We start from the raw sequence: 24,957 nt of genomic DNA on the forward strand, positions 1-24,957 counted from the left end.
GGTCTTTTCTTTTCATATACTTTCTAAATATTTTTCAGTATGTTTTTTGTAAAATTGTCCCGAGATACAACTACCTTTCGGAGTTGGAATTTGCAAAATTTCATGTACCTTGTTAATGAGATACCAACAACAGTAACAAAAAATTTAAGAAGAATTTCTATGGAATAATATTACTTGATTCATTTTCTGATTGCCCCTCGTACTTGTTAGGGTGTTAATCATGCAAACTTATCTACCACAAGCACTAACTAACAAACACCTTAATTACAATATTGGTCTACACTTCTAAAGAACTCTTAATTTGTAAAACTAAAGCTTACAAACTAACTTAACCTAAAACAAAACTGCTCCTACTGGAAACACTACACAAACTAAACCTAACACAAAGAAACACCTAAGTAAGGCTGCTTACAACTACAATAATCCTCTTACCTTTCAACTGAAGCAGGAAACACTCCGAAATAATCGTATAAGATAGCCACTGCAAACAACCGACGGGACCCAGAAACACGAATCACGTAGATCCCAAAAGTCACCCCCGAGAAATTTTTGAAATATTAGGACTCATTTGCACTACTCTGAGCATCAAAAATATTGAAATAGACATTAAATTTTGTATTACAAATATCTTTAAAATGATGTAATTTTAAAGAATTTTTGTACCAGATTTTGCACGCATAGTCATGACATGTGGTATTACGTGTTGTATTAAAAATGACTTGTGCATGTAATATGAAATTGATAGGATTTAGTGTAAGATTTTAAAAAGATTATCCACAAAATTTTATCATTTTTTATTGCTTTAAAATTCAAATTCTCCTTCAAATGAAATTGATTTTTCTGTTTTTCACAGCAACAAAATTGTCAATTACAGCATCAATGTCAGCTGGCATATGACGTTGTACATGCAACAGAGAAAGATTGGACATCCTTTCGTCTCCCATAGTTGTTCTCAAATAATTTTTAACTCTACGCATCGCACTAAACGAACGCTCACTAGAGGCCGAGGATACTGGCATGGTCAAGAAAATGGACAGAACGCAGAAAATGCCAGGATAAATGTCTTTGTTGGTTTTATTCAGGAGATCGATGATTTTATTCGGTCCTGTATCGGTACCAGCAAGATTCCATCTAATCCTCCATCTTGTTATTTCATCCACAAACTCTACTTTGCTAGTGAGGTCTGACTTATAGGCGTTGTACAGACGATCTGTAACATCCGCTGTAAGGTCTTGCAGTTTGGCTGGTAGCAAATACGAAATTAAAAATCTCTCTTCGTTCTTTGTTACTCGACTAGATATTTCGTTTACCAGGTGATCTAAAAAGACGAGATACAACGAAACTCTCCAGTAATCCGACGGGTTGTTTAGGGGATGATTTTCTCTGTGTTGTTGACGTCCTGCTCTTCTTGGAACGCATGGCTGCAAGTCATGCTCTGCAGCTATTTCAGTTGCCCTGCCATACAATGCATCCCAAACACTAATGTCGTTTCTTTCATCAGTTAATCTCCTGATAACGACTTTGGCCTCTGTTACTGCTTCTAAAAGGTCTATGTCCTTTTTTTGAAGATAGTTTGTTAAGGCTACTGTAGAGCTCAAAACGTGTTCCGCTACAACTAGTGCAATGATAAATTCAAATCTCAAAATAGCAGCTAAGTATTGCGATGCCTTCTCATCTTTAGCATCTTCAAGTGATTGGAGGGCAGCAACGACCACGGGGAAAGCTGAGCGGAAGGTGAACAGTGAATCTGCTCGACTTGACCAACGCGTTTCGCACAGTGTTCTGAGTTTTGTTCGTCGGTCCATCTGCTCCTGTACGTCATCGTTTTCAGCCAGTTCGTCGGAGAATGCTTTCAAACGCTTTGCAGAATAATCAAAACAAAATGCCACATCCTGCACTGTTGACATCATGTTTCGAATGCACATAACCTTGCTGCTGTGTATCAATGCAAGATTCAGCGAGTGTGCTTTGCAGTGAACATAAGAAGCCTCGGGAACAACTTGAAGTATCCTGGCCTGGACGCCACTGTATTTCCCCGACATGTTAGCAGCTCCATCGTAGCACTGAGCTCGTAGATTCTGAATATTCAGGTTCAATTCAGCAAGAAAATCAATGATGATATTGGAAACTGCCATACCTTTCACACTCTCTGCATATTTAAAGCCAACAAACTCTTCTCGTATCTCAAGACAACCATCGATACTATCAAGAAACCTAATGCACAAAGACATCTGTTCTTTTGTAGAGGAATCGGTACATTCGTCAGCAATAATGCCGAAAAACTTAGAATTCCTGCAAGAATCCACAATGTTTTTGCGCACCTGGTTTCCAAGCAGATTGATTAGTTCATTTTGGATATCAGGGGATAAGTAGGTAGAGCGTGACGCGTGACGCGTGGCAAGGTGGTCGCTTAAGACGGGGTCTCTCTTGGCAAATTCAGAAAGGATGGCAATGAAGTTACTCTTATCTTCAGTGTGTCCCCTTATAGGGATGTTCTGCCTACCACATAGTAATAGCACTTCGATAATTGTCTTAAGTATATGTCTATTTCTCTCAGTATGTTTTTTGTGGCTTGATGATAGCATGCTCACAACGGTATCTCCCTTCCCTTCACTTACTCGTACAAATTCTTCCCCGCCGTTACACAACCCTTATGAAATGCTAAATTTTCATGGCGCCGCCCAAGTGATAGCAGATTTTTCCAGTCTGTCATTGGACTGGATAAGAACGATTTTTCTTTCGAATCAGCATTGCCAAATAAGAAACAGTACGCACAAAACACAGAGTCGGTGGAAATAGAATAGCGCATCCAATGATGGTCTTTCAACCAAGATGGTTGGAATCGCCGAGATTTGGTACCAAAGGACCTGTAAAATTTAAATATAGCCAGCATTCAGGTACACTCATCCAACTCTCAATTTTCTTTGTGCAAACGACCAACAATGCTTATTATTTTACGTTCGGTACTTGGGACTTGGATCAATATTCCATCCCTCCTCTAATCAGCTAATTTCATTTCTTCTTTTTTTGTTTTTTTTATTTCTTTTTTTTAAATCTGGGATTGACTTTTTTTGTATTTAAGCCCCAAAAAATTATTTATTGTCTCTGACATGGATTATTAAAGTTATGTAATCAGCAAATCTTATCAACATTTTTTAAACCAAATTTGACAAAGACAAAAAAAGGGGTGGTTGATTTAAATCTATATTGCAAGTACAAGAAAAATTAAATGTGTCTATCCAATATCAATATAAATAAATGATGAAATTGATAATTTGATGTGTGACTTGTTTTTATATGACTGCTTTATGTACAAATATCTACAATTCAAATGATAACATAATAAAGGAAAACCAATGTAAAGTACTATGCAACCCTGTCAATGTAATTCATGCTAGAAGGACACATGTATATGAGTTTTTACCTTAATAAGGTGGGAATAGGGGGTGGGGGTCTTGATCCATGTCACAAGTGTCTGAGGACTAAATATCAAAGATCAAAGGTAATATTTAGAATGAAAATAATTTTCTACTTTCTTATAGTTTGTAGATGTGTATCTGAACAATGATCTTGGTAAATAAATTCATTGTTTACTGATATTTAGGTACGAAGCTAAAGCAGCAAATATTGTGTTCAAAGCAACACGGACTGTCACAGAGAGCTCGCACATAATTAGATAAAGTTTAATTAGATTAATGGGATTCAACATACCTTTTATTAGTATTTACGTATATGCAAAGAAAGGTATGTTGAATCCCATAAATATATTATCATAAGGCCTAAATTAGAATATTGTTTGTTTCCCCTTTCCGACTCAGCATTGTGACCTAAGGGTCGGTAGGTAGGAAAAATATTTTATTTTTTTTCCAACAACAATTATTAGATATCAGACAATAAAGTTCAATCATTTGTAATTTTTTGATTAAGTTTAAATTTGTTTATCAATGTTTAATAGCAAATATATTAGACACATCCACCGAGTTCAGGTATGATAGGAATGAAATCATTTAAAAAATATTTTTTCCTCAGATGAGGCAATAAAATTTTTTGAGTCGCGGCGATTTTGGTGGGTCGGTGGGTAAGGGGAAACAAACGATATTTTATTTTAGGCCTAGTAGTAAACATTACAAGAATTATATTTGTTAAAATTGAACCCTGTACGTACTAGATCTATAGGATATTTTGAATCTTGTCATTAACACATTGTTAACGTTGCTATTTTATATCTAAAACAGTTGTAAAGTTATAGTCTAAGGTTAGCCCGTTTTGGTTCAATTTCAAATGAAATACGATGTTAGGCCTACGTCAGCATGCACCACCCCTAAATGAATGCGTTAACATGTTCAGGCGCGGATCTAAAGGGGGGGGGGGGGGGGGGGTTGAGGGGCCCCCCTGGAATTTGCGGAATAGCAAAATAGAGAATGTAGAGTAACTAAAAAATGACCTCTGACCCCCCCCCCCCACTGGAATTTGTGGATTACAAAAAATTATTCGTTTGCCACCCCGGAATATATTGGTAAAAGGTGGAAGGAAGAGGGGTATGTAATTGACGTAGCGAGTAGCAAAAACTCTTCTCTCTCTCACACCCCCACCCCCACCCTCCGATTAGGATTTTGAGAATTTTGGAAAGAGTTACTGTCCTTTGAAAAAGTACTAGCCCCCCCCCCCGAATTAATATTTTGAGAATTTGGGGTTTGGGAAGACCATCTTTTATTTCATTAAATGAGTTGTGGAGAGGAAAAGGTCTAGGGTAGAATTTTTTGGACAGAATTGGACCCCCCCCCCCCCCCCCCCCCCGGAAAAAAAAATCTTGGATCCGCGCCTGATCTTTATAGGCCCTTAGGCCTTAAATAACAAGTACTCCGCTCGCACGGTGTCGGCACCATCAGCATATTTCACAAATTTTAGAAGACTGTAAGGTTTCTTCATGTGTTCATATTGTAGTATGTACTAACCTTGACGGAAATTCAAAGTCATGCTGATGCCATTTAGATTTGAGAATTTCCACTTTGCAGTGATCTGAAATTTGGTGTTTTGACTCGGGAATAATTTTACCAAGATCTGGATAGGTAGGCACATCACTGTTATTTATGGCACTGTTGCTGTCATTAGATACAGATTTTGGTCTACACACTGAATTTAAATTTTTCCGGGTGATAAACTTATCCATGACTTAAATAATCAATTAAACGCTTGACGTGTATGTACTAATTCTCTATTACGACAAGCACCTTAATGTCATGTAGGAACATTATAAAAAGAAAAGGTCAGACGAATAATAATTTTATATCCGATTTTAAAACCTGTATGTATGAACATTGGGCCTAAATTATTTTTTGCAAAAATTTATGGGCTTTTTTTTTTTTTTTTTTTTTTTAGTGACAATGTGTAGGCACGTGCCTACTCGAGCCTAACGTAGCTACGCCCCTGTCCTATACATATGAATATAACAAATGACTGATCCCCATACCAATAACAAAGAACTAACATACTCAAAACAATAGCCAATAACTTATATACTGATAGATAACAAATATCTATCAATCATAACAATAACATTATGACTCATTAAAATAACAAATTTAACAACACTAACAAAAGCTAAAACTTAACAGTAACATGAACCCAAAACATTAAAAACGTAATGTAACAAATAACAAATAAAACACATGAAAATAACAAACTTTTACAACCCTCGTTAACAAAAAACTATAACAAGAACCAAATAAGCAAATAACAATAATAACAACCTAATAAACATCTAACAACAAAAACTAACAGTCTAAACAAAATAAAAAACAATAAATAACTAAAATAACATTGAGACTTAACATAAAAATAAATACAAAAAAAACCTCCATTCCAGCGTTGTTGGCATGCTGTTCCAATCCAATATGCCCAGCCTCCTCCAAGTCCTCTAACGATGAAGAGCCCGCCGCCTCCAACTGCACATTTCCAACGATGATATCCCGGCAAAGAGAGAACAGAGAAGATTAGACGAAGAAAAAACAACAGAACAAAAAACAGAAAGAAAGAACTACTACAAAATATGTGTTGAGAGTAGGGGAGGGAAATGTTAGTACAAATTAGTAAGAGTGCACAAATGATAATGAAACCAACTCACCTTTGCATTTCCTTAACAACTAAGCAATACCTCTACTCCAGCGTTGTTGGCATGCTGTTCCAACTAACCCAGCCTCCTCCAAATCCTCCAACGATGAAGAGCCCGCCGCCTCCAACTGCACATTTCCAACGATGATATCCCGGCAAAGAGAGAACAGAGAAGTTTAGAAAAAGAAAAAACACCCGAACAAAAAAACAGAAAGAAAGATTGACTACTACAAAATATGTGTTGAGATGGGGGAGGGAAGGGAAATGTTAGTACAAATTAGTAGGAGTGCACAAATGATAATGAAACCAACTCACCTTGGCATTTCCTTAACAACTAAGCAATACCTCTACTCCAGCGTTGTTGGCATGCTGTTCCAACTAACCCAGCCTCCTCCAAATCCTCTAAAGATGAAGAGCCCGCCGCCTCCAACTGCACATTTCCAACGATGATATCCCGGCAAAGAGAGAACAGAGAAGATTAGACAAAGAAAAAACAACAGAAAAAAAACAGAAAGAAAGAACTACTACAAAATATGTGTTGAGAGTGGGGGAGGGAAGAGAAATGTTAGTACAAATTAGTAAGAGTGCACAAATGATAATGAAACCAACTCACCTTGGCATTTCCTTAACAACTAAGCAATACCTCTACTCCAGCGTTGTTGGCATGCTGTTCCAACTAACCCAGCCTCCTCCAAATCCTCCAACGATGAAGAGCCCGCCGCCTCCAACTGCACATTTCCAACGATGATATCCCGGCAAAGAGAGAACAGAGAAGATTAGACAAAGAAAAAACAACAGAAAAAAAAACAGAAAGAAAGAACTACTACAAAATATGTGTTGAGAGTGGGGGAGGGAAGAGAAATGTTAGTACAAATTAGTAAGAGTGCACAAATGATAATGAAACCAACTCACCTTTGCATTTCCTTAACAACTAAGCAATACCTCTACTCCAGCGTTGTTGGCATGCTGTTCCAACTAACCCAGCCTCCTCCAAATCCTCCAACGATGAAGAGCCCGCCGCCTCCAACTGCACATTTCCAACGATGATATCCCAGCAAAGAGAGAACAGAGAAGATTAGACAAAGAAAAAACAACAGAAAAAAAACAAAAAGAAAGAACTACTACAAAATATGTGTTGAGAGTGGGGGAGGGAAGAGAAATGTTAGTACAAATTAGTAAGAGTGCACAAATGATAATGAAACCAACTCACCTTTGCATTTCCTTAACAACTAAGCAATACCTCTACTCCAGCGTTGTTGGCATGCTGTTCCAACTAACCCAGCCTCCTCCAAATCCTCTAAAGATGAAGAGCCCGCCGCCTCCAACTGCACATTTCCAACGATGATATCCCGGCAAAGAGAGAACAGAGAAGATTAGACAAAGAAAAAACAACAGAAAAAAAACAGAAAGAAAGAACTACTACAAAATATGTGTTGAGAGTGGGGGAGGGAAGAGAAATGTTAGTACAAATTAGTAAGAGTGCACAAATGATAATGAAACCAACTCACCTTTGCATTTCCTTAACAACTAAGCAATACCTCTACTCCAGCGTTGTTGGCATGCTGTTCCAACTAACCCAGCCTCCTCCAAATCCTCCAACGATGAAGAGCCCGCCGCCTCCAACTGCACATTTCCAACGATGATATTCCGGCAAAGAGAGAACAGAGAAGATTAGACAAAGAAAAAACAACAGAAAAAAAACAAAAAGAAAGAACTACTACAAAATATGTGTTGAGAGTGGGGGAGGGAAGAGAAATGTTAGTACAAATTAGTAAGAGTGCACAAATGATAATGAAACCAACTCACCTTTGCATTTCCTTAACAACTAAGCAATACCTCTACTCCAGCGTTGTTGGCATGCTGTTCCAACTAACCCAGCCTCCTCCAAATCCTCCAACGATGAAGAGCCCGCCGCCTCCAACTGCACATTTCCAACGATGATATCCCGGCAAAGAGAGAACAGAGAAGATTAGACAAAAAAAACAACAGAAAAAAAACAGAAAGAAAGAACTACTACAAAATATGTGTTGAGAGTGGGGAAGGGAAGAGAAATGTTAGTACAAATTAAAAAGAGTGCACAAATGATAATGAAACCAACTCACCTTTGCATTTCCTTAACAACTAAGCAATACCTCTACTCCAGCGTTGTTGGCATGCTGTTCCAACTAACCCAGCCTCCTCCAAATCCTCCAACGATGAAGAGCCCGCCGCCTCCAACTGCACATTTCCAACGATGATATCCCAGCAAAGAGAGAACAGAGAAGATTAGACAAAGAAAAAACAACAGAAAAAAAAAGAAAAAAGAAAGAACTACTACAAAATATGTGTTGAGAGTGGGGGAGGGAAGAGAAATGTTAGTACAAATTAGTAAGAGTGCACAAATGATAATGAAACCAACTCACCTTTGCATTTCCTTAACAACTAAGCAATACCTCTACTCCAGCGTTGTTGGCATGCTGTTCCAACTAACCCAGCCTCCTCCAAATCCTCCAACGATGAAGAGCCCGCCGCCTCCAACTGCACATTTCCAACGATGATATTCCGGCAAAGAGAGAACAGAGAAGATTAGACAAAGAAAAAACAACAGAAAAAAAACAAAAAGAAAGAACTACTACAAAATATGTGTTGAGAGTGGGGGAGGGAAGAGAAATGTTAGTACAAATTAGTAAGAGTGCACAAATGATAATGAAACCAACTCACCTTTGCATTTCCTTAACAACTAAGCAATACCTCTACTCCAGCGTTGTTGGCATGCTGTTCCAACTAACCCAGCCTCCTCCAAATCCTCCAACGATGAAGAGCCCGCCGCCTCCAACTGCACATTTCCAACGATGATATCCCGGCAAAGAGAGAACAGAGAAGATTAGACAAAAAAAACAACAGAAAAAAAAACAGAAAGAAAGAACTACTACAAAATATGTGTTGAGAGTGGGGGAGGGAAGAGAAATGTTAGTACAAATTAAAAAGAGTGCACAAAGAGATAATGAAACCAACTCACCTTTGCATTTCCTTAACAACTAAGCAATACCTCTACTCCAGCGTTGTTGGCATGCTGTTCCAACTAACCCAGCCTCCTCCAAATCCTCCAACGATTAATAGCCCGCCGCCTCCAACTGCACATTTCCAACGATGATATCCCAGCAAAGAGAGAACAGAGAAGATTAGACAAAGAAAAAACAACAGAAAAAAAAAAGAAAAAAGAAAGAACTACTACAAAATATGTGTTGAGAGTGGGGGAGGGAAGAGAAATGTTAGTACAAATTAGTAAGAGTGCACAAATGATAATGAAACCAACTCACCTTTGCATTTCCTTAACAACTAAGCAATACCTCTACTCCAGCGTTGTTGGCATGCTGTTCCAACTAACCCAGCCTCCTCCAAATCCTCCAACGATGAAGAGCCCGCCGCCTCCAACTGCACATTTCCAACGATGATATCCCGGCAAAGAGAGAACAGAGAAGATTAGACAAAGAAAAAACAACAGAAAAAAAACAGAAAGAAAGAACTACTACAAAATATGTGTTGAGAGTGGGGGAGGGAAGAGAAATGTTAGTACAAATTAGTAAGAGTGCACAAATGATAATGAAACCAACTCACCTTTGCATTTCCTTAACAACTAAGCAATACCTCTACTCCAGCGTTGTTGGAATGCTGTTCCAACTAACCCAGCCTCCTCCAAATCCTCCAACGATGAAGAGCCCGCCGCCTCCAACTGCACATTTCCAACGATGATATCCCGGCAAAGAGAGAACAGAGAAGATTAGACAAAGAAACCAGAAGTCTCTGTCGAGACTGAAGCTCTACTGGTTTGTACTTATAGCAAAGGAAGAGAAAAGTACTGAAGCAGTTGGAAATTGAAACTTTTCAACAGCAATAAATATAATAATGATCCTTGATTAAGTCTCTTAATGTTCTTAGTGTAGTCTACTTGCATGCCACATTATATTATAATCAGACTAAAACTGTATTTGGAGTAGCATTTTGAGAGTATTTAACAGAAATTTCTATTTTTAGTAACCATGGCAACACCATTCATTGAAGTGAAAAACTGATACACAGAATTATGTACCTTAGTGTAGTCTACTTGTGTGCCAAGTTATATTGAAATCAGACCAAAACTGTAGGAGATGTAGCATTTTTTAAGAATTTCACAGAAATTTCTATTTTTAGAAACAACAGCAACACCGTTCATTGAAATCAAAAACCAATACACAGAATTATGTTTCTTAGTGTAGTTTACTTGTGTGCCAAGTTATAATGAAATCAGACCAAAACTGTAGTAAGAGAAGCATTTTGAAAGAATTTCACAGAAATTTCTATTTTTAGTAACCACGGGAACACTGTTCGTCGAAATCAAAAACCGATACACAGAATTATGTATCTTAGTGTAGACTACTTGTGTGCCAAGTTATACATGTATTGAAATCAGACCAAAACTGTAGGAGGAGTAGCATTTTGAAAGAATTTCACAAAAATTTCTATTTTTATTAAACACAGCAAAACCGTTCATCGAAATCAAAAACCGATACACAGAATTATGTATCTTAGTGTAGACTACTTGTTTGCCAAGTTATACTGAAATCAGACCAAAACTGTAGGAGGAGTAGCATTTTGGAAGAATTTCATAGAAATTTCTATTTTTAGTAACCACGACAACACCGTTCATCGAAATCAAAAACCAATACACAGAATTACGTATCTTAGTGTAGTCTACTTGTGTGCTAAGTTATATTGAAATCAGACCAAAACTGTAGTAGGCGTAGCGTTTTAAATGAATTTCACAAAAATTTCTATTTTGAGTAACCATTACAAACCATGCACAGAATTATGTATCTCAGTATAGTCTACTTATGTGCCAAGTTATATTGAAATCAGACTAAAACTGTCGGAGTAACATTTTGAAAAATTGTTAACAGACGGACAGACAGACAGACAGACAGACAGACAGACGGACGGACGACGGACGCATTACTATCGCATAAGCTCTTCTGGTCTCTGACCAGTAGAGCTAAAAACAACAGAAAAAACAAAAAGAAAGAACTACTACAAAATATGTGTTGAAAGTGGGGGAGGGAAGAGAAATGTTAGCACAAATTAGTAAGAGTGCACAAATGATAATGAAACCAACTCACCTTTGCATTTCCTTAACAACTAAGCAATACCTCTACTCCAGCGTTGTTGGCATGCTGTTCCAACTAACCCAGCCTCCTCCAAATCCTCTAAGTCCTCTAAAGATGAAGAGCCCGCCGCCTCCAACTGCACATTTCCAACGATGATATCCCGGCAAAGAGAAACCAACTCACCTTTGCATTTCCTTAACAACTAAGCAATACCTCACTCCAGCGTTGTTGGCATGCTGTTCCAATCCATTAAGCCCAACCTCTTCTAAGTTCTTGTAACACCATCTCCAACCATGAAGTCTCTGCAAAGAGAGAACAAAGAAATCCATTCCAGTTGTTGGCAAAGTCAGAGTTCAAAATGTCATTATATCTAATGTTAAAGACTCTCTATCTGTTTATAACCATCTTATTAACTCTGAATTTACTTAAATTTATATAGGGCATTTTGGTCAACCGGTTATTCATATTTTGTATATATCAAAATAAGGTACATGTATCTGGTCTGAAAAAATATTGACTGGTCCGAAAGAACATTCAACTTTAACTGATCAAATGTCTGAGAGCGATTAAAAAAATTCAACAAGTCTGCATGGTCATCATAGGGTTCATAGCTACTTGGAAATGAGAATTGCACTAAAAACATTAACCTGTTCACTCATATGGAAAATGTAGGTCAGATCCAGCATCCAAAGAAAGTAATAGTCTGTTGTATGCATCCCTAGATCTATCATTCATGCAAGTTTGGTCATCATAGAGCTCACAGTTACTTGGAAATGAGAACTGCACCAAAAACATTAAGCTGTACATTCATCCAGAAAATATAGATCTGATTCAGCATCCAAAGCAAGTCTGGAATCGTGCATCCTTAGATGTATCATCCATGCAAGTTTGGTCATCATACGGCTCATAGGTACTAGGAAATGAGAACTGTACCAAAAATATCATCTGGAAAATATAAGTCAGATCCCGCACCCTAAGCAAGTCTGGTTGTATGCATCCTTGGGCGTATCATCCATTCAAGTTTGGTCATTATGGGGGTTATAGTTACTTGGAAATAAGACTTAAAATTTCACCAAAAACTGCACCAAAAAAGTTAACCTGTTACAAAAACATTAACCTGGTCATTCCTTTGCTGAAATTACAGCATATCTGAAACCTCATTTGGTACAATAAAACACACTAGAAGCATGTTCCATGCATGTATGATCAATATAAGGCATAGAACTACTTGCAAAGAAAAGAGCTCCAAAAACCTTAAACTGGGATACTGATGCCGGGGCTGGAGTATCACATAATTAGGTCCCCCCAAACTTCGTTGAGGTGAGCTAAAAAAATCATACTTCAAGTTCTTACAAGTGCACAAAATCACAAATAAAATTAAGAAGTTGTACCTCGTGGTTTAGGTGCCTTCCTCCTTCGCTGTATGATGTTGAAAATATTCAATCATTCTATGCAAAATTTTAAAAAAGTAAAATTTGAAAAGGAGAAACATACTTAAAATCAACAAAAATAGATTTCTAGTTTGTTTGTTTAAAAATAAATTTCAAAGCTTTATGTCCATAAAGGCATTATCAAGAATTATGTGTCTTTATTTATGTGATATAAGACTATAATTAATAAAGTTCAACATATAAATTCAAAAATGCATACGTAATATCGATTAAATTTTAAAAAAAGAGATAGAATAATTTTATATTAAATTAAAGCACTACAGATACCGGTACACGTATGAAAAGAGAATGGAGACCGAATGTTAAGTATTTACATGATTAAAACTGAGATAAGTGGTTTTATGCACACATGTTTATAATTTCTTATACGCATAAGTACAATGCATTTTTATTTTATTTTAACCAATAATATGTTAATTTATCATTACAGTATGGGTAAAAAAATTTCTCAAACAAACAGTGCCTGTGGTACAATGTCATTACAAATAAATTTGTTATCCAATAAAAATATATGAGTTAATAGTACTTTAAATTATTGACCAAAAAAAGAAAAATCAAAATATTATAAATCACAAGTCAGATTATAAACCCTCTCTTGTTGTAGCATTAAATTTGTTTGTATGATCATAATATAATTTGATTCATTTGTAAACTGTTTATTTGAAAATGAACACTATTTCATAAAAATTAATTTTATCATGCAATCAATTCAATTGCTTTTTGTAATTCTGTAAGATTTCTATGTCTGAGTCACGATTAAAATATTCTATAAGACTTTTATTTGTAATGATTACGTCTTAGCTTAACATTTGAGATTTTCAGTTTGTGGAAATTCTGTAAGAAATGATACATTTTTTTCTAATTAAGGTCTTAAAATTATAGTGGCCTAGAATTGATATTTATACTGTTGTTTCACTGGGGAACCCCTCACATAATATTGAGGTTGCCACCCAATCAATTTTCAATCAAAAATTATAAAACACAAACAAATATTACTTCGGATGAGACCATTCTTAATGCCTCTTTATGTATATATGTGATATCTGGATTTCAGCATCCGGAGCAAATCCATAAGTGTGCATCCTAAGATGTATCATTCATGTAAGTTTGAACAACATAGGGCTAATAGTTACTTAGAAATGAAACTTGAATGAAAATTTAACCTCTTCACTCATCCAAAAAAAATGTAGGTCAGATTCAGCATCTGAAACAAGCCTGGTAGAATGCAACCTTAGATGTATCATCCATGCAAGTTTAGTCATTATAGGGCTCATAGTATCTTGGAAAATCAAATGGAACCTGCACCAAAAACATAAAGCTGTTCACTCAACTGAAAAATGTAGGTCACATTCAGCATTCGAAACAGGCCTGGTAATACACATCCCTAGTTATATCATCCATGCAAGTTTGGTCAACATAGTTACTTGGAGATGAAACCTGCACCAAAAACATTAACTTGTAAAACTCAACTGGAAAATGTAAGTCACATTTAGAATCCGAAGCACATCTAGTAGTATGCATCTTAAGATGTACCATCCATGCAAGTTTGGTCATTAAAGGGCTCATAGTATCTTGGAAATGAAACCTGCACCAAAAAAAATCAACCTGTTCACTCAACTGGACTGGAAAATATAGGTCAGATTCAGCATCAAAGCAAGCCTGGTAATGTGCATTCTTAGCTGTATCATACATTCAAGTTTGGTCAACATAGGGCTTATAGTTACTTGGAGATAAGACCTGCACCAGAAACATTAACCTGATCACTCGACTGGGAAATGTACGTCAGATTCAGCATCAGAAGCAAGTCTGGTAATGTAAATCCTTAGATGTATCATCTGTGCAAGTTTGGTCAACATACAGCTTATAATAATTATTTCTTGGAAATGAGACCTACACCAAAAACTGCACCAAAAATGTTAACCTGCTCCAAAAACATTAACCTGGTCATTTTTTTGCTGAAATTGCAGCATCTGAAACTTTGACTGGTACAATGAAACACAGTAGAAACATAGACATAGGACATAGAAGTACGTACTTAAAAAGAAAACTGCTCCAAAAAACTTAACCTTAACCCGACACCGATGCCGAGGGTATTACATAAGCTCCCCCAACTTCGTTGAGGTGAGCTGAAAATATACAAGACTCCCCTTTCTTATATATTCAATGCAGCTTTAAGAAAGATGTTATTTTTGATTTGTCATTAACAAATTATGATCTAGTTTGAACAATTTTTTAAGTATATATGTATATTGGATGGACCCCTCTGGAAAAGTTCATTAATCTTCACATTTAAGAGTGTTACTAGTAATTAAAGCCATATATGGCGTATGTACAAAGAAAATTATTATACTAAAATTATTATACAATTATTGCTGCTTTTTGAGGTCAATACAATGATTTAGCCATCTGAGGAATACAATGATTTAGCCATCTGAGGAGTACAATATTCACCGAGCCCGAAGGGCGTGGTGAATATTGTACTTCGAAGATGCATGGCTAAATCATTGTATTGACCAAAAAAATAGCAATAATTGTTTTATTACATGATTCACTGATAAAATGATGCAGCTCATTACTTGTTAACTTGCATTTAATAAAGTCCTAGCCAAGTACAAGAGAGAAACAGATTTAAAATGTGAATAAACCTTACCAGTCGTATCAATTTGATTTTTTTGTTAAAAATCAATTTTAGTTTCCATGAAAAAAATAATATAATGTCAGTGTTTTTATAGGATAGATTTTGAAAGGAATGAGAATTTATTATCGGGGAAAACTGACTGCCAAAAAGTAAAAAAAAAAAAAAAAACATGTTCAATAAAAGTGTTGGACTGGGGTCCCTGCAACCCCTCGTACCATCTTCACCCTAAAATATATATTCGTCTTCGTTTTTTTTTTCACAAAAAAAAATCAGAGTCGTTTAAATAGCTTTCCAAAACAATTTGTATCAATTTGGAATTTCCAAATCTATTTTTAGATCAATGTAGAGGAAATAAATCCTTGTATTGACCTGGAACGTCACGTGCAGGTCAATACAACGTAGTATTTTTCCAACATAGTTGGATATCAGCCAATCAGAGAGATGGAAATTATTTAATCATATAATAAAAGAACTTATTATTTGTATCATTACTTTATATAAAGTTAGAACTTTTCCGTAAATTACAAATTCTAAGTCAATTGCGTTATAAAGATATCAAAATTTTATTTGGATTCTCGGAATTTTCTCCGACTCGGAAGAAAATACAAAAAGATTTAAATAACACATTACAGAGAAGATAAAATTGTATTATTAGATGAAACGAGGTGTTCTCCGTGTTCAGAATTGTATGAAAAGCTTTCATTTAAATATATGAACTATATTTCTTTACTTAATTTTGTATTTTTCAAAAATATATTTTTTGGATCAGTTACGCCACATATGGCTTTAAAGAATCCTAATTTTCTTCAAAAAGACATTAATTTTGATAACATGATTTCCATTGCTTTACTGCACACATATTAAAGTCTGTTGCTTAAAGGTGCATATGAACAAAGATGAGCAAAGCAATTTTTTTTAATGGGTTGGCTTTTTGAAATCCCTGACAAAAAATATTAATTAGGAGCTACATGTGCATTCTCGCAATATTATTCCAATATTAAAAGCCATGCTGTTTGTGGGAAAACAACTCACTATAGCTAAATCAACCTATTTTGGATAAACCAGAGAAAGAAATATAACTAATTCAATGTATGTGTCCAAATCTAGTGATTGTAACAGACCTCTGTAATTGATTCTTGTGTCTGACCATAGTGTACTCTTTGTTATCTTCATGGCCATAGCAAAGCCCCCCCCCCCCCCCACCATAATTTTGCTGATATTTATTATACTATAGAAAACATACAGTATACTATAGAAAACATGTAGTAATCGTAATACTATAGAAAGGATTGCTATTATATGTTCTGTCCCCTCAATTAAATGCTCAATGACTTTTTTGTATGCTTGTTAAAGATTTTTTTTATGGTTGATAGTACTCAACTGAAAATAAAAAAATATAACCCCAGGATTTCCTATGGGTCCATCTTAATACTCCAAGTAACTACCAAGAACTAATAAAACAGTGTCGATTTTGTTCACTTTGTAACTATCACATGAACTTACCTGCTGAGGACTGCAGAGACAAATTTCTCTAGTCGTCTAGGGGATCGCCGCTCGAATGAAGAGATACCGTCAACTGGGCATTTCCCATTACACCACATCGTCCAGGACGTACATCTGATAAACAAGGAAAAACCTTTGTGAACATTTGCCCAACTGTCCTGTGTTCACAGTACTGATAAGTTTGGAAGCAAAAAAATATCAAACTAGCACTGGCTACAAAAGACAACTCACCCGGTGTAAGAATTTTCAAATCCATGTCAACTTTAGAACAAGACAGGGGATTCAACAGAAACATCTCACACGCACATTCCACAAGGCGACTTTTCAAACGAAAGGACAACAAAAAATTTCCCACCAAAATGAACACGTGACTGAAGATCAAACGACCAAAGTGCGCCCAATGAAAACCAAGGTTCGTCAATCGATATATTCTATTTATAGATATCAAAGTGATTTGACCTAACTGTGAGTTGTGCTCTCTCGCATTCAAAAGAGATCAACCTTACTTATAATTTCTCTATACAGTTTGAATCACATTTTAATTTTATAGCACAAATGATACGATATTTTCTGAAGTATTAGTTTTATGTATTCAATTTACATTGACATTAGCATGATTATTAGAAACTCAGGCACGTAGCAACAGGGGGAGGGCTCCTCTTTTGATGAAAATGTTCATTGAAGTACAGCCCCCCCCCCCCCCCCCCCTGTTAATACTACGGTAAAGTAATATAAGGAAAATGCTATTTGTATGCAAAAAGGTACTAAAAGAAATCGGCACCAGAAAAAAGGTGGCTTCTACCCCCCCCCCCCCCCCCCCCCCCCCCCCCCCCCCCGAATAGGATTTTCGAGTTTGGGCAATGTTCTTTTTTTTTTGTTTGTCAAATTTTCCAGGTAAGTAACAAAAATTGTCTGGCTGGTCCCCCACTTTCAAAAACGATGCTACGTGCCTGAAACTATCTTAATCCTTCAAGATATGATAGATTACAATATTTCAGATTAATATATTTAAGATTTGTTTTCACTCTTTATTTTTTATTTGCTTTTGGCTAGGGCGTTATCAAATGTGATATATCGAGAAAGATATGGTTTGTTTTAATATAATATTGGTGGGGTTTGTGGTCAATACGATGATTTAGTCACCTTTAAAGATGATGCAGTGCAACAAAATAGTTATGTAAGATGGGCGATCAAGGCGAGCAAAATGCATTTTTGGCGACAAATATAAAAATGATAAAACTAAATGTCAGTTAAAATATTCTTTTTTCTTTGCTACTTCATTTTAAAACATTACTTTCACATATCTACTTATCTCAAAATGGCATTGATTTTCCATTTAAAAATCTGCTTTTCCACAACAAATAATATACTGCTGTTCTGCGATTATATGTATAGTTTTTGCTTTTCGGGGACTTATATTCTAACATATCCCTCTGTCGTTAGCCAAGTAAAATATATTGTCTATGCTTATAGTACGACCAATTATAAACACTGATCACAAGAGGCCCATGGGCCACATCGCTCACCTCAGCACTGTGGCTAAGAAAAAGTAGAAATTGGTTTATTAACGAAAAGTTTAAATCCAAAAGTAGTCCCATCCCATGACCAATCATGGCTTTGCTATTCTTGAGAAGGTGATTTTAAAAGAATTTTCCTATATATGTATATGTAAAACTTTGGTCGGCCATTGTGGCCCCGGCTCTACCCCCGGGGGTCATGATTTAAACAAAGAATGAATCGTTTAAACATCCACATTTGGCCCTCCGATAATTAACAAAAAATAATCTTAAAGATTTTCTACATATTTTTGTCTCAATCTTTTCATCAAGCATTGTAGTTTATTAATTTCATTTTCACTTCCTTGCACTGTAATTGGGTATTTATCTTATTAATATAGCAGGAGTACTTGTTTACATCGATTTCCCATAGACTTTAGGCCACACCCCCATTTTGAAAGCCCATTTTTTTTATATGGGCGCATAGATGTTCAGTTCAAGTTGTAGTAAATAGGGTCAATGTAAAGAGTTAAATTTGTCATTTTAATTCATGAAAGAAATTGAAACAGTCGTGTGCTCACATGTTATTTTCCAAAAAGGTGCAAAATCACGGGTACTTGTCTCTATATAGTAAAGGCAAATTGTTTACAAATTTCAGCCCGCCTTTTACCTGATAAATAACAAAGCATTGAACACGTGACTCAAATCTATTCACTTTCATGCTTTGCGCAGATCAATGCGATATTGCGTAGAATGTTGCGAGCTTTCGATGGCCAAATAATTTTCAAATAGGTAGAATTAGAATTTTTAAAAAGTACCCTGGAATAAAATTTCTTTATACTGGTATATTAAAGACGTGTTAACATTTTAATTTACTTGTTATGAAATGATATTTCCGTCGATTTTGTTTAATTTTTTTTCGGTATTTATCAATATATATTGTAGCATAAAGCAAGTATTTACTGCTTGTATCTCATTAATACAGAATTATAAAAAAAAAAACATTACATCAACATTACGTTCACTGGAAGATACAAAATATTTTTTTCTCTCAGTTTTTCGTTTTTTTATAGATCCTTACATGAAAAAATACCAATTTATCATATTTTTAGAAAACAAAGACGTTGCGCACGGTGTTGGTAAAAGGCCACATAATAATCTATGTTTGAACCTCCCTTTTTTTGAAATATTTAGATGTTTATTAATAATAAATTGTAAAATTTTAATTACTGAAATGTCAAAGGCACTCATTTTCCTCACTTGTCTCTCTTATACAGAGAAAAAATATAAGTAGTATTCCCTTTCAACCTCCTTCAATTTTTTTTTTCAGTTTTTTCAGTTAGGTCATTACAAGTCTTTTATTTCTATATAGCGTCCACCTTGGGTGTATAGAGAAAAAAAATGAGAGTTAAAATTGTTATACTTCCTACATTTCAATGGAACTGGTGTCATTTTAAATAAAAAAAAAATTATATGCTGTTTACCTCAGAGCTCACCTTTATTGTTTTCAGAGCTCATGAACCTTTGGGTAAGGTAAGCTTATGTTGTTCTGAGCATTTATTAAGGATAGTAAACATGAGGTTTTTTGAAAACTTTGTCTTTCATTAAAATACAATACAGTCTGAGTGTAGAAATTTGTATTTATTGTCTGAAATATCAGATCAAAACATTTGAATATACTTTATCACATTTCGATTAGGAAGAATAATTCACAGCAAATTTGCATAAATGCCAAATAACACATAATAATATTGACATTTTCTTTCTAAAACTTGTTCAGTACACCTGCACTAATATAGAGCACTGTTAATATTAGGCCTGCTAAAAAGATGAAAATCAGACTAAGCCATATAAATAACTCCTGGAAATCTGATTACATCTCAAAGTTACACTTGTAAATGAAAAAAAAAAGAAAAAGTTCAACATACCCCTGGTATATTGTTTGATTAGCATTATGAACCTTTAAACAGAAATACAAAACTGCTACACGTCTATAAAATGAAAATCGGACAAGAACCATTAATAGTACAACATGGAAGATTAAAAACAAATTTAAAAAAACGTTTTATGGATATGATTTTCTGTATCACAGATCTTTTTAAAGTATATGAATTGTACAATAAATAAATAAAAATATAAAATATTAAAGTAGTAACTGTATTCAGAAAAGTTGATACATGTAGATCAACATTTATATCTGTATCTTAAAGCAGTTTTAATAAAAAAAAAAACATTTATGGTACTAGATTAACTTTTGAGCTCAATGACAAAAAAAATAATAATAATAAAAATTTAGTTTTCTGTACATGTAGCACAGTCAATATATAGACTTTACATTACTTTACTGCCAAATGGATTATACATTATTAACTTAATGCCATTTGGATTTAGAATGAATTAGTGCCATTTTATAATCTACACAGTCACATTTAGTTTGCATAATTTTAAAGTTAAAAAAAAACACCCTGTACATGGATTTTTTAAATATACATGTATGTAAATGGACACAAAGAAATATCTATTAGTATTACTAACAACTGGCAACCTTTAAGAGCTTCTTGGGACTAGATATGAATACATTAATATATATGGCAGCAACAGAAATTTATCAAAAACTAGCAGACAAAAAAAATTGATATGCAACTAAATTATCATATATATACTAATAAAATTTCTGCTTTTTTATCAGCTACCAGGTAATCTAACAAAACAAAATAGAATTTACATTTGCTACTTGTAACCTACTATCAATTATAAATGTAGAATTTTCTTTTATATTAAACAAAATACACATATTGATGCTTTTCATTTTTTTGTAATTACATGTAAAATGAATACGTAAAATGCCAAATGATTTGTTTCAGATTTAAAGAGGTTGACATCATTTCCTAATGAATAAATGAAATTCAACCTCTTATAGCACAGATAACAATTAAAGCGAAAATTTTTCATTAAAAAGTTACAAAGTTCAACATATGAATATGTCAAAGACTATCAGGTCTAAGGTCATTTTCTTCATAGTACAAAAGAATAAGTTGTTAACATTTATTTTGTCATGTCAATTCATTGCCTTTCATACAAAATCAGAAAATTTAAGGGTAGATAAAAACTGATCAAAGAAATTTTGCTATTCGAAAAAAATGAAAGGTTAAGTATAGATCATATCAGGGTCTCTGCATGACGACATTACAATATCACAGATTACCTTTGTGACCTACGTAACCTAAAAATATCCACAAAACTTTTTGTTTTTGTTGTCAAAATGACATGCATATGATTTTTTTTAAATTTGGGATGTAAAGGAGTTTAAAAATGAAGTTTAAAATTTTGAACTTAAAAAAAAACCTCAGAATTTTTATTTAAAATATTTAAGTAATATACAACATGTACAATATACACGTAAACAGTTTGAAACCAGCCAGAAAGAATTTCAAGTACAATATGTAAGTTGTTCGTCACTTGTTTCAAGTTGCGCATTGAGTATTCACAGTTTTCTTGCATTTTTTTCTCTGAAACTTATATGTCAATTAAAGCTCCGATCCTTTCTGTTACAGTTCAGTAATTGTTTTCCCCTGGTCTCAATCATCTATCCAGAAGACGGTGAGTTTACTCGGGGAGAACCTATGGCCTCGCTGAGACTTGGATGAAGTGGTCTTTCTTTGGATGTCCAGGTACATTACAGTAGAGGAATCCTAAAATCAAAGGCATGAAAGTATTACACAAAGTGGAGCTGGCAAATAGGATATTTACTATCATTGTGTGACAGGTCAGCAGGAGATGCTTACTCCTCCTTGGCTCCTGATCCCAACTCTGGAATTTTCCTTGGGGACACTTAAAAAAATTTTTTTGTCTGATTCTTAATCACATGTTGTGATTAAATGATGCTCACAGGACAAAGACAGCAAATGCTTAATGCTGTTGACATACTCAATTTATACATGAATGAACTCCCTTTAATATGATTATGGTTAATACAATATGATCAATAATATGATAATATCTATATATAAGAAGTTACCGTTGGTAAGATATATTTTAGTATTGATGCTTTACTTACTGGCGCGGAGTTGAGCTGTTTTCTGATTGGAGTCGATAACTGTCTGAGGGGGAGACGAGTGTCTGGGTAGTCGTAAAAACTGGGGTTGTTGAGTCTGAAACATTCAATCACCAAATTAAATATAACTATCAGAAAATGTATGATTTAACTTGCAAAAAAAAAGTTTTTTTTAATAAAAAAGAAAACGTGATTTCAAATATATTGCTCATATTTCAATATATTGTGCACTTTTCCTCAATTAATTTACAAACACTGAAAAAGATAATGTTAAATAATTTATGAGCATGCTTTTTTTTCTTTAGCTTACTGCCATTTTCATAGTTTTTTTTTTTTAAATAATTTCTCTGCAAAATGAATTAACTTGCAAGCAAATGGTGATACTAAGCAAAATATATGCTACAAATTCACTCATAATGTAGTATAAAAACTGAGGCATAACAAATCTTAAAGTTATGTATGTATACATATGACATCCCATATTTTGTGATTCGATAAGATTTTTATGCCAAAAAATTGTGCATTTTCTATCCTTGAGCCTTTGTCAAGCTCAGGGGATAAAAAAATGAACAAGTTGGATAACAATAATATCCAATCAAAAACCATGGGATTTTCTTTTTATCAAATGTTTTCACCTCTAATAATTACCTTTTATTTACCCTTTTTGCTCTCTGTTGGCTTATTTGTGCCACATAACTTATTCTATGGATGACATACTGATTTCCTGGGATAAAGAGGTACGCAAACATGTGATAAACACACATAGTTAATTTTTTAAATACATAATATTTCAAACCATTGTTAATGAAACTGAAAAATCCTGCTGAACAAAAGACAAACATATAACAATCTGATCTCCCATCTATGTCCAAATTTTGAACAGTGAACTTTTAATGTTGAGGAAAAACGTATCTAATTTTATTATTTTAGAATATGCCTTATTTGACACGACTGCATGAAGACAACCAACTGACACTGGCTTTATTTTTATGAATTGCACAAGTTTAGAGTATACATGTAATTTTCTGCACATTAAAAGCAAAGTTACTTAAGCCCACCATCATATGTCAGAGCGAGAGGCATTAGTTTTACCTACCCTACTTATTGCAAGAACCCTAGAGTTTATAACAGAATACCAGTCATGAAAAATTGACAACTGAACTTGAAAAACTTTTTGAAAAATTGAACTCAAATCGAAACATATCAATTAAGCAAGTGCAAGGATGAGATATGTTTAAATTGTGGAGCAACTAATATTACTTGTTCATAATACAAAGGTATGCATATGAAAAAAAGACAGTTAATAAAATAAGGCCAATACATGTACATGTACCTGGGTATCAAACAAATGAATGAAACTATATATTTTCAGCAAACTCTATGTAAAAGGCAGTTGAAATGTAAGAAATGTAAGAATATTCATGTTTTTTTACTGACTTAAAAGATAATAAACAAATAAGAGCATGCATTGAAATGTAAGGGGTTTTCCCATTTTAAACAGAGATAATTATTAATGTTTGACCACTTCATGGGTGTGCTTGATTATTTCAACAAAATATTGATAAACCTAAATGAATCATTGATTCTAATTATAAAAAGATTTTCTAATCAGATGTAATTTTGGCATAAAAAAAATATTTCAAAAAATTATATAATAATTACACTTGGCCTAATAAAATAAATGGAATGTTTCTGTAATCCAAATATGATGCATGGTTTGGGTTGCGAGAGAGTCTATGCAGTTTTAGCTTGATGAGACGGCTGGTGCTTCATTAATATGACATGATGTGAAATAAATCCGTATAATATCTCATCCTTGTGTCTGCACGGCTGTTAGCATTGTGACACTACTTGCCGTTACCTTGGCGACAGTCCGAGAGAACTGCCCTCGATACCATGTTTTCCACCACCCGTAGAACTTGTGCCAAAATTAACTGTGACAACACAAAAACACAGGTTACTACTTTGTACTTTACATTTTTTTAAGCATGAAGATTGATATGTTTTATACACAGCAAGACCATACAAGCAACAAATCAGTTATTATGGGTGTTGGAAGTCTTTTTAAATTTTTTTTTTAATTTCAGAGAAAAAGAAATTCAAACAGCCAATTTTACAGTACAGTCAAACCTGGCTTACTGAGTCACTTTAATCCATAATAATATGATGCTTTATAATTTACCTGCATTTAACAACTACTTGTCTGACATGATCAGAAACAAAATTTCTTTCCATTATCATTTTTTTTTAAAATCGGCATTATAACGATAATCAGGGCATCATTTTTATATGTATTTGTATGTTCTTCTTCTTCTTCAGTTTTTAGATTTAATTTCCAAAATCAAGTTGCCTTTGGCAGAATTTTACACTACAGTAAAAATGCAGTTTAATTCGTTCTGCATCAACTAATAGGAAGGACATATGAATATAAAATACATACATGTATGCACTTTTAAAATCCACCATAAGGCATTATTAAGAACTCAAAAATCAAATCTTGGTTAAAATTTTTGTAATGAGTACAATTCTGCATAAAAGTATTGATGATTTTTGAAACCATTTTTCAGAAATATGCAACTTGTCT

General features: G+C 34.4%; 1 protein-coding gene across 1 annotated transcript; it reads right to left on the reverse strand.

The window, feature by feature from the left end:
* Positions 1-872: 872 nt before the first annotated feature.
* LOC134251979 (52 kDa repressor of the inhibitor of the protein kinase-like) lies at positions 873-2,585 on the reverse strand (the record flags this gene model as incomplete). Its single annotated transcript, XM_062734380.1, has 1 exon — positions 873-2,585. A coding segment is annotated over exon 1 (1,713 nt), but the record flags the coding sequence as incomplete, so codon positions are not given.
* Positions 2,586-24,957: the final 22,372 nt, after the last annotated feature.

The sequence above is a fragment of the Saccostrea cucullata genome, unplaced genomic scaffold (assembly GCF_032062105.1).
Source record: "Saccostrea cucullata isolate Sc308-1 unplaced genomic scaffold, CSIRO_AGI_Scuc_v1 ctg1974, whole genome shotgun sequence".
In the NCBI taxonomy this organism is placed as follows: Eukaryota; Metazoa; Mollusca; class Bivalvia; order Ostreida; family Ostreidae; genus Saccostrea; species Saccostrea cuccullata.